This window comes from Physeter macrocephalus, chromosome 9, assembly GCF_002837175.3.
Source record: "Physeter macrocephalus isolate SW-GA chromosome 9, ASM283717v5, whole genome shotgun sequence".
In the NCBI taxonomy this organism is placed as follows: Eukaryota; Metazoa; Chordata; class Mammalia; order Artiodactyla; family Physeteridae; genus Physeter; species Physeter macrocephalus.
In genome coordinates, this window is record NC_041222.1 from 14,700,175 (window position 1) to 14,715,947 (window position 15,773).

General features: G+C 44.6%; 1 protein-coding gene across 14 annotated transcripts in view; it reads right to left on the minus strand.

Annotated features, from left to right (window-relative positions):
* Positions 1–1,936: 1,936 nt before the first annotated feature.
* Positions 1,937–15,773, minus strand: part of PALM2AKAP2 (PALM2 and AKAP2 fusion) — a 499,300-nt gene continuing 485,463 nt past the window's right edge. For 11 of the 14 annotated variants that reach the window (XM_028493676.2, XM_028493675.2, XM_055087034.1 and 8 more), the window contains 3 exons: positions 13,833–14,011; positions 8,556–8,594; positions 1,937–3,496 (listed from right to left, as the gene is read on the minus strand). In XM_028493676.2, coding sequence (XP_028349477.1) covers positions 3,398–3,496; positions 8,556–8,594; positions 13,833–14,011 — 317 coding nt within the window. In that variant the 3' untranslated portion in view covers positions 1,937–3,397. The remainder of the gene's footprint in view (positions 3,497–8,555; positions 8,595–13,832; positions 14,012–15,773) is intronic. The other 3 variants (XM_055087035.1, XM_055087037.1, XM_055087036.1) reach the window with 2 other exon arrangements.

Consider the following 15,773-nt stretch of genomic DNA (forward strand, 5'->3'; position numbering starts at 1 on the left):
ATATGTCACTGTCTAGGGTGGGTAGCATGCACGGGTGTAAAGAGGCAAGGAAATTGCATGTGTCATTCACGTAGGACACAGCCCAGCCTCCTGCCACTGACAGACCCTGTTTCCATAATTTCTGGATGAGAAAGCCAAGGAATGTCAGTCATCAGTTCCAGAGGAAAGTGAACATCTATCAACACTGCGGGATGGAATACTTTCAGGAAAGCTTTTAACATCTACAGAATCTAAACATCTGTTCTAGCTGAGCTCAACAAGCTTGTGTGCTATTTGGGAGCAGGGATGAGCATCAGAGGCCAATTTTTGGACAAGCCCCTCCTTCTCGATGGATTAGGCACGGATGACTTTCCGCCAGGGGTCTGCTGCATCTTCACAAAGTTAAAGGGGTTCATTTGGGATCCCAGAGCCTAGCACAGTGCTATGTACAAAGCCATGGCCCAATGTTTCTTAAAGGAGTAAAAAACTCAAGAGCACAGAGAAAATCTGGCCCTGCTAAGGGAACTTTAATTTACATTTTAACAGGATGATACGTTGAGTGGAACAAGGAAAAGGACAGCAGTCATCAGAAGGCAGCAGAAGGGAACAAGCAAATGATGGAGATGTAGGGGCCACAGTTGAACGGTTTTGTGACTGTGAGAGAGTCACGGAAACGCTGCATTTGTTGCCTATCCAAAGTGCGAACCAAAGGATCCCCGCTCTATAACTCTACATAATAAGTGTGTCTGGGTCAATCAACTGCAGTCAAAGACCAACTTATCTGCCTCTAAAGCGATTCCAGGAATTGTGTGGCCTCCTAAGCTTTCTTTTCAGCTGCCCATTCTCTTCTCAAATGTAGTTTTAAGGTGGGTACACAGTTTCCTTCAAAACAGAACCAAAAACTTCAGGGAAGTCCCGAGGACTGTTTCCTCTTGCAAAAGATGGGGAGTTCATCTGTATCAAGTCTATGGTCACTACCAGATCCAGAGTTAGTCCAGAAATCATGAAGCATGTTTCACTTTTTGTGCAACCCACAGAACCATTCTGTTCTCCAGGCATCCTAGCAGCTCCTGCATCCCTGGGCCACACGATGCTGCTGTCCCATCTGTTTTCATTCCCGTGCCTGTCTTGGGAACGCTGGAAATCCTCAGACAAAGCATCCTTCCATCCTGGGTGCCCCCATTTCACCTGTCAGGACTCCTCATCTCATTTTCCCGGGAAGGTCTGTCTCCATGCCAGCCTCTCCCACCTGAAAATAAATTCCTAACGGCAGGGATCTTATTTGTTTCACATCCCCAGCGTCTAGCACATTTTGTTGACTATTCGTTCACAATGTTCAGGAGCATGAACCATATAAAGATGGCGCCAATTATCCATCTGTAGAATTTGGCTTCAAATTGCAGGTTCCCTTGGCAGTTTCAAAGGATCCTTGTAAGGTATCAGAGAGTTCCATTTTTTACTTTGTGTCCACCACTTGTTTATGAATAAACTTTCCCCTAACGTTGACACTAGTCTAATAAAAGAAGCAAAGATAATGTGCATGACATCTACATACAAATTTGGTGGAACTGCTACTTGTCAGAGCAACACATTAGCACTTATGACATAAAGACATAAAAACAAAAATGAATTTTAGTGAGGTCTGACTTACTTATTGCTTTTTTAAAAACCACAGTTTTAAAACAAAGGGGACGGAAAAAAAGAAGGCTGGTCAGTTTTATTCTCATGGCCAGAACTGAAAAATTTCTCATCCAGAAATTGAGGGCATTCAGTGATTGAATCCCCTTATCATATTGCTTTAAATGACAGAAAGAGTAAAGCTGGCATCCTTTAGCGTATACTAAGCATGAATACAAAGCATGAGAATAAATATGATACTTTCCTAAATGTCAAATTACAAAACTGCTCAAAACTTTACCACTGTGACTCATGCAAATACCATGTTAGGTCAATTTAATTTTACGAATACTGCATCAGCTCGGAGCCTCTATATCCTTTTCATAAAAAAGAAATTCTCACTCACTCCTGACGCTGGCAAACAGCTTTGGAGGAAATAAGTGAACAACCTTGTCCCATGATCATTCTGGAATTTTAATTCTCACACACACACACACACGTACACCCTTACTCATGAGCACACATGCGCTTTGCACACATACACAAAGGCATGTGTACACACACACACACGCACGCACACCACCTTTAGGATTTGTAGCTGAACCTAAGCCTGCACTTAAGTTTCTATTCTATATTTTTCTCTGTATCATCCTGAAAAATATTGGCTGCTCAGAAAAAATAATATCTCTAACTTCCTTACTTTCACACTCCTTCTCCCTCCCTTCTCTGTCTACCTTTCGTGAGCTTTCTTGACCATTTCCTTCTGATTGATCCAAAATATCATTCTTCCTACTCCCCCGAAGGTCCACTTTACATATAAAATATAGTTATAAACACCTCTTTATTTCTCATCATCTACCTCTCTAAGGCAGAGTTTGCCCTTTTTTCAATTATTACCACTCTAAAAATACCCCTCCCCTCTTGAACCAAGCTGTTCAATGTGTATAGGTTTTATACATGGATATATTCCCCCATCCCATCATAAAAATAGTTGTTACCCACTAAATATAGTTTTCATATAAAGAAACAGAATTGTGAAAATGTGTTCTCATAAACTGCAGCTCAGTCAATATCATAAGCAGACAAGATCCTAAAGCTAAAATAATCCATTTGGTTTGGCTTTCTCCCCCCTTCCTCAACCTCCTAATGCAGAACAGGTTGTGTTTGCAACATGAAGAAATCTTGTCTTCAAAATATGGATTGAGATCCTTAATTGCTCCCAATTCAAAACAATTTAAACGGAAGAGACATGGAACCATAGTTGCCTCTTCCGGGCAAATAGAGAGAGAAGCGTTATTTTATAGCTTCTGGAGTAAATGGGGTTAGTCCAACACCTCTGATGCTATGATGGGTGGAAACCGGTGCAGGCACAGGGAAATATCCTCTGCTGTGTGGATGGCACCAGCTCTGTGGCTTCTCCAAGTGGCCACATTACCATTATTTTCCTCATCACCCAGAGAGGCTAGTCTTGGTTCTGCCTGTAGCCACCATGTCAATTTGCTTGTAACTTCTTTGTCCTTTTGGATCAACTGTGGTCCAAACCCAGGGGATTCTTGGAGTTACAAAAAAAAAAAAAAAATCCCTTCTCTTTTGACTCCCGGGAGTTCGTGTTTGATGGATGGACTTCTTTTTTCACTTGATTTTTCATCATTGTACATCGCAACTTTTTCTGGTCTGCATAAGGATTGCCGAGTTTGTTTGCACTTTAATAAATATTCTATTAAAATGCTTTGATGTGTTGATTTCTTGGTTTCTTGGGAACCCAAGCACCAAAGAAGCTTCCTGGGTGGAAGGATGTTGCTTATTCATTGTCCTCTTCCTCTTGGTTGGCATAGATCCCCGCCTCCCAGCGCAAGGCCAATGCGCTCTTTCTTCGATTAACCCGTGTGGCCTCAAGGACCTGAAGAGAGAGGGAAAAAAATTACGCAGAGTTCATGATTGTTCATTATGAACACAAACCAACTTCTCTGTTTCCTTCCTCCTTTCCCTCTCTCAACAGCATCTAATGAGGGGGAAAGTGGTAAAGCGTCTGGTACGGCTGGGAGGTAGGAGAGATGTGAAAGTAAAGGTGGAGGGGTGGGAAGTTCCGGGTTAGCATTCACCTCAGAGCCAAAGTTCACTTGCTATTTGACCCATCGTTTTCAGTATAGAGAGATTTAATTTTCCTGAAATGTTCCGCAAGTTTCGTTGAACTAGACCTGACTCTGCATCAAGTTTTTAGATAACGAAGTGGATCGCTACATGCTATAGATCAGCACGGTCTGATGGCAGTGATCTGTATCTGCGCTATCCAATATGGCAGCCACGAGCCACACATGGCTATTGAGCATTTGAAATATGGCTAGTGTGGCTGAGAAACTAAATATCTGATTTTAATTAATTTTAATTTCAATAGCCTCATGGAAATAGTGACAACCATACTGGACAGCACAGCTATGGGCAGTCTTGGTCTCTTCATAAACAAGCAGACGGGAAAGTAATTCCAAACAACTGAACCAGTGTGAATTCATCCACCAAGCTTCGTGGACCTACATAAGCTGTGATCATATTTATACCACAAAAATCTACTTTGGTATAATTACGCTTGAAAGAGGAATTACGTGAAAAGAAAAAGAGCTTCTCAGGCCAATGAGAATCTGAGCTTTTTGATGTAACTTCAGGGCCACAGGTGCTAGTAAAGGAAGAGAAAGGTGACAACATCAAGGACAAACAGGCTCACCACCATCGGGGTGAGGCCACACTCCCTCCGGCTCCCCAGAAGAGTCTGTGGACCCCAGGGGGGATCCTTCGCCAGTCTGCTCCAGCTTGAGTTTGGTCCAGATGACAACCAGATGAATGACATTTAGGTTGCCAACGCAGGAGAAATGGCTCAATTTCATGATACTGCACCGAAAGCAAGCCCCTGCATGCCAACCAATTAAATGACTGTGGCATTAGCTTAGGATGTGCAGTTTCTGAATTTAAAGTCTAGCAGAGCCAACACTAGTTGGTTATCCAACCAACAGGCGATGAAGTCTTTGCTTATTCTGAGAACAATCATTCTGGCAAGGGACAGAGATGCTGGCAACTCCAGAGAAGCAAGGAGAGGCAGGCTTACCAGCAGTGATGGGAGCCCAGACATAAGCAAATTCTGGTCAGATTAAAGGTCTGGGCAGGGAGCGGGGCATCTCAACTTGCTCCTCTGCCCCTCTGACAAATGCACGGACTTCCCAGAGCTGCAGTGTCTTTCCTCCAGGAAGCCTTCCCCAGTCCTCCTAGCTGGGACGGCTTTGACTGGATGTGTAGGACACAACTCAGTCATGTCTCCTGAAGGAATGTTCGTTCACCAGGAAGCACGTAAGCCATGCCCTAAAGTGTTGGTGTGTAAATATATCATGGTCACCTAGTCAACATCTAAGAATAAGAAATCAGTAGGAGGAAAGCATGTTTCCAAGTCCGGTAGAGTTAAACAGTGGAATCTTCTGGTCAAGGCCTGGTAACATGGTACTGGAAGGCAGTGAGGAACTGGAATTGCAAGTCCTGAGCTTTGTTTCCAGCTCTGTGCCTGCAACATGTGCTGTCATTCATGGCATCTTGAGTCTCAACTTCCTTTATCTGTAAAACGGACAAAACACTTGCCCTATTTCACAGGCTCTCTCAGGAAGCAATGCAGCCTCTGAAGTCCAGGCAGGTCTAAGTTTAAATCCTAGTAACTATGTGACTTTGGGAAAGTTTATTACCCTGTGCCTCAGTTTCCTTATATGTAAAAAGGGAATAATAAAAACTATAGTACCGAGGTGGTCGGAGGAATAAATGAAGCAAAGAATTTACCAGAGTTTCCAAGGCATAGCAAATTCTTAAACAATAACTCCGTATTTCTCTCATCATGTGAAAGGGCTTTATAAACAATCAAGTGGTATTCAAACATAAGACGTTTTGACAAGGAGCTCTACATTGTGCAAAACAGTCACATGTTTGCCTTGCAGACTGTACATACAAACTGAAAGGTTTACATAAGAGCTAAAAATAAAGCTCATGTTCTGAAAAAAATAGTCCCCATCAATGTGAGATGTCCCTTGTCTTGCATTTGGGCCCCATTTTATTTTTTATTTTATTATTTTTATTTTTATTTTTTTTTTGCGGTATGCGGGCCTCTCACTGCTGTGGCCTCTCCCGTTGCGGAGCACAGGCTCCGGACGCGCATGCTCCGGACGCGCAGGGTCAGCGGCCGTGGCTCACGGGCCCAGCCGCTCCGCCCATTTTAATTCTCAATCATCTTGAAAAAATTTAATTTACTCTGTTCTTTGGGAACCCATTTCAATCCATCTATCCATCCATCTTATAGCTATTTATTGGGCTCCTACCAAGTGTCGGGCACAGTGCTTCATGTTCAGGATAGAACAGTCTCTTCCCTCCTCCAACTGACCTTTTGAAGATTCAAAAAGCCAAGCCCTTGGGGAAGGCATGTGAATGAGCATTTCTTCCACAATTAATTCAGAGTACTGTGTGTGTGAGTGAGTGAGTGTGTGTGTGTGTGTGTGTGTGTGACTAAAGCTCTAGCAAATCTACAACTTTTGTTCTAGATTTCTACATATTAACTTTATTTCCTAAAGTCCATTCTCTTCCTTTCTGGGTTAAAAAAAGCACTTGCCTCTGGGGCTCTGGTAATAGTAAACACTTAACATCACAGGTATCACCAACCAGCTACGGTTTTAATCCTCGCTACTGTTCTATGGGATTCATACTATGAATTTCACATATGAAGAAGGTGAAGCACAGAGAGGTTTAAATAATCTGACTAACATCAGTTAGTAGGAGGAAGAGCTAACATATGAACCCAGAACTGTGGGTGCAGAGTCAATGCTGTGGGCCAGCATGTTCCACGGCTGCTCAGTGGCTGGGGGGGAGTGTGGAGAAAGAAGCATCAGAAAGGGCAATAAATACTCTCCATAGGAATGGAGAGAGAAAAACATAAAAAAATAATAATAATAGAAAGACCTGACTTAAGGTTTTATCGTTTTCACAAATTAATTCAATTCTCTTTGAACAATCCTCTAGTATTAATTTTTCTCTCCAGTGCTTAGGGAATTCAAGTGAATCACTTCAGTTTGAGCAGCAATCAACCTAGATAATTTTATTCTGGGATCTAAAACAAAAGACAGATATGTTAAATAACATTTATATTACTATTTTATCCCTCATATCTTCCACTGAAGGCAGACAGGGCCCAGTCTTATCTTCCTTGGATGTATTTGACCAGATTTGCATCAATCTTACGTTGACTCCAAGGGGATGTGGGTTTAGGGTCTAATTCTTCAACCAGCATTTCCTCACTGAGAACCACAATTAGACACTGAGGAAGGTCCATGTAATGATATTTTCAATATTCATTTTACACTTTGTGAAACACAACTACTGATAATCATCAGCTCACGTCTATAGTTAACCATAATTATTTTGCTAAACATGGAGATGTAAAATATATATTGTGCTATAGGTTAGCACAGCCAGTTTGAAGAGTAGTTTGCAATAGGTAGTGAATGTGAGGATGTGTAAGCCCTATAACCAGTACTTTTACCCCTAGATATATTTAGAGACTTTCTTCCATAAGTCACACAAAGAGCTGTGTAAAATAACATTCATTGACTCATTGTTTGTAATGGCAAAGAAAAGATACAACCTACGTTTCCATCACTCGAAGAATGAATAAATAGATATGTATTCATTCAATGGAATACTATATACGGCAATTATAATGAGTGAACTAGAGCCGTAAGTATCAACATGGACACATCTAAACATGATGCAGACAGAATAAAGAGTACAGGATACTACAATATGATATATTTACAGAAAGTTCTAAAACATGCAAAACCATTAGATATAACTTATGTACATAGATATACGCAGTATAAGGATAAAAACATGCAAGGAAACAATCAACACCAAACTCCAGAAAAATTCCCTCTCAAGAGGGAAAGAAACAAGAGCTGGGAGAAGTAACAAGAGGGCTTGAATGGTATTTGCAATATTAATTTCTTTTTAAAATATTAAGCAAATATTATGAAATGATAAGAATGCACAAAGCTGGCTAGGGGGCTTTATTATTTTACTCTGCCATATCCTTGACACATTGGCATGCCAGCTCCATGGCATCAGGGACATTGTTCAGGTGACTGCCGTCTTCTCAGATCCCAGAAAGTGCCTGATGTGTAATAGGATCTCGATAAATTGTCAACCAGGTGAATGAACAAACGAGTCTCTACAATTCTGTATATTTACAATAATTCTTTTAAAATAAAAATAATACAATGCTCTAGAAATAAAAAATATAAAAGCCAGTATGCTTTCTCATAGCATATAAATAAGTCAATATGTATGTGGAAAAAATAAAAAATATTGTGCTTTTTCATAGCACAGGTTTGTGAAATCTGTGTAAAGGGAAGTTGTAGGGGAAAGGAGGAGGCTTGGGGGAAATTCAATGCTTAAAGAAGTTTCCAAACCAAAAAATACAGGTTTAGAGATGGGGGTGGGGGGAACTGCATTGGTTCACAGTAGGAATAAGTTATCCTAAAGTGATGGCATGGAGCTCTCTGGGTTTCTGTTAAGGTAAACAAAGGACTGATCCCAACTGACAGCCCAGTCCTCTTGAGCTGCATGATTTTCTAACCAGACCAGAGTAGATTTGCTATCAGCGCCTGAAGAAACAAACAAACAAAAATCCAAATAGCCCATTGGTCATACCCTCTAGTCCAAACATCTTCCAGATCCATGAGCAGGACAGAATCTTCTCCAACCCAGAGCACAGCACAGCAAAGCACAGCCGCGTGTAACACTGTTGCATGGCCGCTAACATTTCAAGGCAATCACCCCATTCAGAAAAGGCAGGGAGAAAAACCCATAAGGAAATGGCAAACCACGACAGCATGCACCTGGGTCAGGCATGCAAGAAGACCCAAGACAAACAAGTGGAAAAGTACCTCGGAAGTCACCTTGCAAGACAGTAACTTAGAGGTGTACTGGCAGAGAGGGAAAAACCAGGGTTAGTACATGGCAGAGACACACTCACAAAACAGCCCCCAGCTGGGAACTGGCACCACTCCGGTGAGGGGGGAGGGGACACAAGAGGGGAAGTAACATCAGGAGACCAGGACACACCCACACCAAGACTTGCTTCATCTGATATTCGTGTATTTAAAAGTCTGTATCTTTTGCAGCAAGTAGATACCCTATTATTCCTCCATAAAAATATCAGATAAGCCATACTTTGTTAATTCAAGATTTGTCGCTTCCATCTTCTGTGCTTTGAATTAACAAGATTCTTTCCCCCCGGGTTGTATGCAACCAGCTGCCCACCAGCAAGTTCCTTAAGGGTCATTTTGGATTTGTTAGAATCTATTGCCATCTGTGGACAAACAGCCCTTCCCCTACCTGTAGGCGTCTCTGAACCCCAAAGTAGTCTTGTAGTCTGTTGTCCCATGAAAAGAAGCCCCTAACCACAGACAGGGGACGGTTTGAATGCGAGGTTTGCAGAGGCAGATTCTCTGAAGCTGATCTAAGGATGGCACTGCCAAGGGAGACCAAGCAGCCTCCCTCATCACTACCTTGCGGGTCCTGAAAGTGGAGTGATTAAGTAGGAACTAAAGGATCATTTTAGTTCCTATAAAGGAAACTAAAAGTCACTACAAGAAAAGCTCAGAGAAAAAATGTCCCGGCTGTGGGTAATGAGTTAGAAGGACTGACTGGACAGCCTCCTCCAGAATAGTGGTCATGACCTTGCATTTACACTGCACGACTTTAGAGGCACTGACTGGTTTCTGGCATGGTGACCACAGACTGGATAGGGGGATCATAGGTCTGTGATCACTGACTGCTTCTTAGGTATTGCACTTAAAAATCACAGCTCTGTAATGATCAGACTGATGACCGGGGGCTGATAAATGTGGAGTGCTCCTCTCCTTCGCACGTTCCCAGGGCATGTGTGAGAACCTGAGAGAGCTGGGGGCACAAAGCATCACTGATGTTGGCTGAGCTTCCCATACAGCCTGCGGTGGCGGGGGCGGGCACTGGAGCCAGACGGGCTTCCTCCACCCACCCAGTGAGAGTTTGGCTAGAACTCCCAAAGGGTGTCCTGGTCTAGAAGGAAGTGTGTGCCAGGAATTCTTGGAAAAGCAGTGACTGCCAGCCCCCAGCTTGGACTTAACCCAGGAATCAGAGAGGTTTTTTTTTTTTATTCCAAGACAGGCAGGGAAGGCTGAAAGCCCTCTCAGTAACTACTCTGGGGGCAAAAGAGAAAGAAAGAGAACACAGGAAAAACCCACCTAGATTCTGTGCTAGGAGGAAGGATGGGGCTCAATGTCCAGGAGGCTGTAATCTGGACTCAGCCCAGCACCCCCTCCACTGAGAAAGGGAAAGCAAATCTACCAAACAAGTTCAAGAGCACCACTGACTCAAGAACTCATTGTCTTCTGAGGCTCAGGTCAGGTTGGGGGGAAAAACTGGCCAGAGAAACAGTGTTGCCTCAGTATCCTTCCTTTGCAAGGTACCAAGAAACCCTACAGGAAACTATGATTCATCAGGCCATTATGAGTTGCATGACTGACCAGAGATGGCATCAGGCCCAGATAAGGGGACATTTCCACTTAAGATAACATTTCCAAATAAAAGAAACCTACACTAAGAGCAGGACGGTTGCATCTGGGTGGGCAGTGTGTGTGTTGCACAAAAACACCAGGCTGGGGAGACGGATGGAGTTGAAGCCCAGACCCCCGACTCCCCTCACCAACCGTGTAGCTGGTGCAGGACTGCATCCACACAGAGTTTTGAAAAAGGGTGCCTTTTGCTAATTCTCACAAAGGCCCTGTATAGGCTGGGAAACAGCCCAGCCTATACAGGCGTGTGGGTGGAGGTTAGCAATCCTCCTACCCCCAGGTTGGCCAAGGGGTCCCTTGAGAGGTGGAGCCTGGCTCAGCCTTGAGCACGGAGGCACTCATAAGTGACCACACCATGCAGAACAAGGAAGCCAGCCCCGGCGGATGAAGACTGTCGCTGCTCTAGGGTTAATCCCGCTCAAGGCCTGAGCTGGGAACAAGGATGGCCGTTTGGAGGTAACCTTTTCAGAAAAGGGGCTTTTTCTAGTTCCTTGTCATTGACTTTGTCACCAACTGCAAAGGAAGCAAAACATCCACAGGTGACTTCATATGACTACTACAGTGACTCCTGGGCAGACATCCCCAGAGAGAGATTCATGATTGAATGTTCCATCTTCCTTCATTCTCTGAGCCCTCACTTGGCTTCCAGCAGGAGAGAGGCCAGCTAAGAACATGAAAAAGACCCCTAAATACTGCACGGCTGTCCCCATCCCACCCCCTGGCAGGGAATCCCGTGAGCCAGAGGCCTCCCTCCTGTCCTGCAGGTGATATTTTATCAAGTGGGGAAGTGGAAGGGTCCTGAACTGGGGACAGGACTCCAGACACCATCGCTGCTCTGGGGCGGAGGGATGCTGTACCCGTTCTGATGGTGAGGATGAGGTTTTTTTTCCCAGATAGGTTGGTGAGAGCTACTCATGGAAACTGCGGGCACGGCTTCATTTGCCTTCCCTGTCTTTCTCTTTCTCTCCTTCACGCTCACTGACATCACTGCACCCAGCACATCACTATGCATACATCCCAGTTACCCCACTTTGTTTTTAAGTCTACCTTCTCCTTGGGAAGTACAGCAAATAAGAATGCTTCTCATTCAATTCAGAAAGAGCTTGCTGCTTCCTACGGGTGAACACGTGGCTGGGTCCTGATCACGCGTGAGGGACTCATAAATGCTGCCAACTGACTTTTTGGAAGGAATATTGGCAGGTGGAAGTGCCGGGTGACACTGCACCCAGGTGAGCCAAGTGAGGCTCATAGACGGTGGAGGATCTAAGAAGCCACAACTTGCCCTGAGGACAGTGCATGTGGATGAAGCCAGGAGAACAGAACTACCAGCTTCTGGAGCAGGGAAGCCAGTTACACAACTCAAGCTTCAAGCCGTCCACCTGCTCCCTCTGTTATCCTTCTGGTATGAGACACCATTAAAGAAGGGGCCACAGATCAACTAGGAAAAGAGATGAAGGCTTGTTTATTCCTAAAGGTAAACTTCAACACACTCTCCAGTGATTGATGACGACACAACAGAAAGATCCCCTGAATTAAAAGAACTCAGACAGGTTAACAGGAGGCTCTGAAATGAAGTCTCACTGATGAGCATATATTTGCTTTAGAAGCAACTGAAGTATGTTTTTTGGGGGGGGGGTTTGTTTTTTCCAGATTTGGGTCTCTTAAAAGAGGATATAGTGGGTTAGATAGATTTTTTTTCTCCTGTTCCTAAGAATTTTCAACAGCAACAAACTTGGTTCTCTTGTAATATCAACAACAGTGCAAAACACTTGGCCTTGAATTTGAGATCTGGGGATATTAACAGCTTGATTAGTTAGTAGGTTTCTTTCTTATCCGAAATGTTAATTTACTTGAGAAATATAGAGACAGGAGGCTATCACTTCCCTGTGTAAGTGAAGGGCAATCAGTATGTTAAAAGGCTGATTCTAAGCAGCTTCCTTCATGAAAAGGGGAACTCCAACCTGGCTGACGTTCACCAGGTGGCTGCCTGAGTGTCAGTTTGTCAGCCTCTGCCTATGAAATGAGTAACTTCACTTCTGGGTAATGGTGTTTTCCCCTAACACCTGCACTTCAACACAAAAGGCATGCACAAGAGATAATAGAGTGTGTGCTTCCAAATCACTCAGCTGGGTCACAGGCAAAGTGGTCCACTGGTTCTTCCCCATCTACATATCCCAGCTAACTTCCACCAAAGCTGCTGATGTATGGTGTGGAATCATTGAAGAAAAGCCCCTTACTGCCCTAAGCTTCAAGGTGGTCACAGACTCCAGAAAATACCTAAAAAGGGCTGAAAAGAAGAGCCAGATAAAGTGACTTCGTGGACAGAAAAGGTCCTACGGGCTCAGAGAAGGAGCCCCAGCAGTTGAAACCCCAGCAGCAGCCATCAAGGGCCAGGCCCATCCCCCTGTACAATACAGGGAACAGCCCAGAAATATTCCAGCCCAACAGAGGAGCTGGGCCAGTATTCCAAGCGACTTAGGTACAAACCCAAGTGCGAGGAGGCTGAGACACACCAAGTGGGTCATTCAGCTGCCATAGGCGTGTTTGCTTGCTGGCTTTACCACTAGGTGTTCAGTATCTGGCTTCAATTCCAGAAAACCTTTAACGCGGCCAACTTGGATACGAGAGGCAGTGAATCAGCATGGAATTCCTACTGTGAGCCCCGTCGCGTTCCAGTTTAAGGTGATCAAATAATTTAGCATCCAAACTGGGGCACTTTTAAGAGGGAAAGGAGATGCTGTTAATAATTACTCCAGGACAACAGGCATAAACCAGGACTGTCCTGGGTCAGCTGGGGAGTATCCTCAACCGAACCAAGCTATTTGGCGGGAGGAGGTAGTTACCTCAATAAATGCTAACGGATTCCAAGGAGGTTGGCACGGACCCCTGAGGCTGACCCCCCAGGCTCCTGGCTGTGCAGGCTGTGGGCAGCACTGGCTCTTAAGCCGCTTAGTGGAGAAACCACAGAGCAGATGACTTCCTTTGTGGTTGGTGGAAATGTCATGTGCAGAGTTCTCGGGGTTGAGGGTAGCAGGGTTAACTGTGCGGTTTTTAACTGTCATTTTAAGTGGCTCTCTCCTGCCAGACCGTACACACCGGCTTGGTAACGGCCCAAAACATACTTAGTCTTCTAAGCACTGTGTACCATTTATAGGGATCGCCCAGAGCAGACACTGAAGGAATAGCATCGTCACAGTTCTCTAGAGAAATAACATCTCTACAGAAACAGGCGAGCGATGGCTGAGATCAGCTCCCCGGTGCCTGCGGGTGATTTCAGGAAGCTTGTGTCCTTCCCTCCCGCATTGCCCCCTGCGCGGTGTCTTTCTACACACACACCCCACAACCTCACGCACTAGCCGTGCCAGTAGACTCAAACTAGAACTTGGCAGCAAAAAGACCCACTCTTCGCATGATCAAAGTTTTTGAGGACAAGGCAAAACCCCCAACCCAACTGCAGGCATGTTAAACCACACATTTGAAAATTGGTGCTGGAACCACAGTGCTGGCCAGACAACCGCACACACATCCATGCCTGAACCGGAGTACCGTACGCCGCACTGAAATTCACCCTTGGACACGGGAAAGAGGAAAGGAGGAGAAACTTACACTACTATCATCCATTCTCTCGCGCCTTTTAGATTTGTGTGTCTCATAGTCTTCCATGAGGGTCTGCATCAGATTCTTGGGCCGCTGTGATCCGGCAGCCTCTTCGGGGGCTAAGTCAGGCTGCAAGCTGGGACCTTCAGGTGTGGGGGATGGAGGAGGTTGGACTTTCTCTATTTTCCCTGCAACAACACGAAGAGAACACCCTTTCTAAGCTCGTCTGGTCACGACTGCTTTCGAAAAGAAGAGAATAACACTGGCAAAAAAGCAACCTCTGACATACCAAGTGGTACCAGAATGATGGTTAAGTGTAGGTCATTTCATTACAGGGACCAATGTGCTGAAGGATTAATGTCACAAACCCATCCAACAAAGACCTCAAGGAAACCGGTTTTAAAGTGCGTCAGACCAAAGAGGGCTCTCAGGCACTTTGCAGATATATGCCAGACAGACAGACAGACAAACAGACAGACAGATGCTGGCTCCAGTTGTTTTGGGGACAAGTATTCTCTCACAGATCATACAATCAGACTGTCAGAGGTGGCGGTGCCTTTGAACCTTAAAGACCCATTTCTTACAGATAAGGAAAACTCAGGCTCGACAAAAGGAAGGCTGTGCTGGGCCACCAGGAGCTGGCGATGGTATCCAGGTCTCCTGGTTTCCTTCCCAGGCTCTTTCTCCTCTATCAGAGGTCGCCAATGGTCATATGACCAGCCCGGGTTTTTTGTATGGACAACACATGTTGTAAAACCTCCGAATGAGAACTAAGCTGTTCTTCCCAGGTCACTCCAGTCTTACCATTGGCCAGCTTCATTCTTTACCTTACCTGCCACGGTCCTGAAAGCATTTAGGTTTGAGATCCCGGATCTTAAGGAATGAATGCCAACAACAGCAGCTTCAATGTTGTAGAAAAGGGGTGTGTCAGACTTGGGAAAGGTGAGGTTGTAGTTTTTGAGATGCCATACAGGTATTCTCAGGATGAGAAGATTGGGTCCACAGTCATGGTGGTGTGGTGATGCCAGGCGCTGTCACTAAGACCACCTGCATCCCACCCTCTTGGGAAATGCCTTCTGGCCCATGAAGGAGTGGGTTATATTTCCAGAGCCCCAAACGCACCTCTGAGAAGTACCTTCAGGTGCGACAGTCATGATTTTTCTAACTATGCCCCTTGTGGGAGACACAGCTAGGGTCTGCCAACAAGGAATGTGGAGAAAACACACAAAATAAATGGATATTTCAAGCACAAACGTTCAGAAACCGCCAGGGGAGGTTAAAGACCCATTTGACCTCCTCCAGACCCAAGATGAAGGCAGCTCATCTGTCTTTGCCTCACTCCCCGCCAGACTGCCTGATGGAGCTGGAATCACAAGTGAAGCCTGGGGTCCATGTCTCTGTGTGGTGGCTACAGGACGTCACCGGGCACAGCTCCTCTGATGGGAGTTGGGGAGCCCCCGGAGTTCAGGAAGCCCGAGTTTTAATTTCTGCTCTTCCATGAACCAGCCATGAGGTTGGCTGTAGACAGTCATGTAATGTTCCCCCCTTTAATCTTGAGCTGATCACTTAAGTTCTCCAAGTTTCAACTTCCCTAGCTAGAAAATGAGAATTTGGGGAGAAGTTGTCTTGGAAGTCCGTTCTAACTCAAACATTTTGCTATTCTATCAAATACATTTGGCAAGAAGATCAATCTATTGATTAAAAAAAAGTGTATGGCCAGCACATTTGGCAATTAGGTGGGGAAGTGGTTTTTAATACACAGACACTCCATCTGTAGACACACCATTACATTAGTTAACTTAGTGAAACTCATTGCTTTGACCTCATTTACCCAGATCATTGATAAAAAGTCTTTTGATATTCACAGTAAGGTTACAAATATTTTAAGTCTTCAATCTTCAAATTCTCTAGAAACGGTTTCTTTTTCTTTTTTTTTTTTTTTTTTTTTTT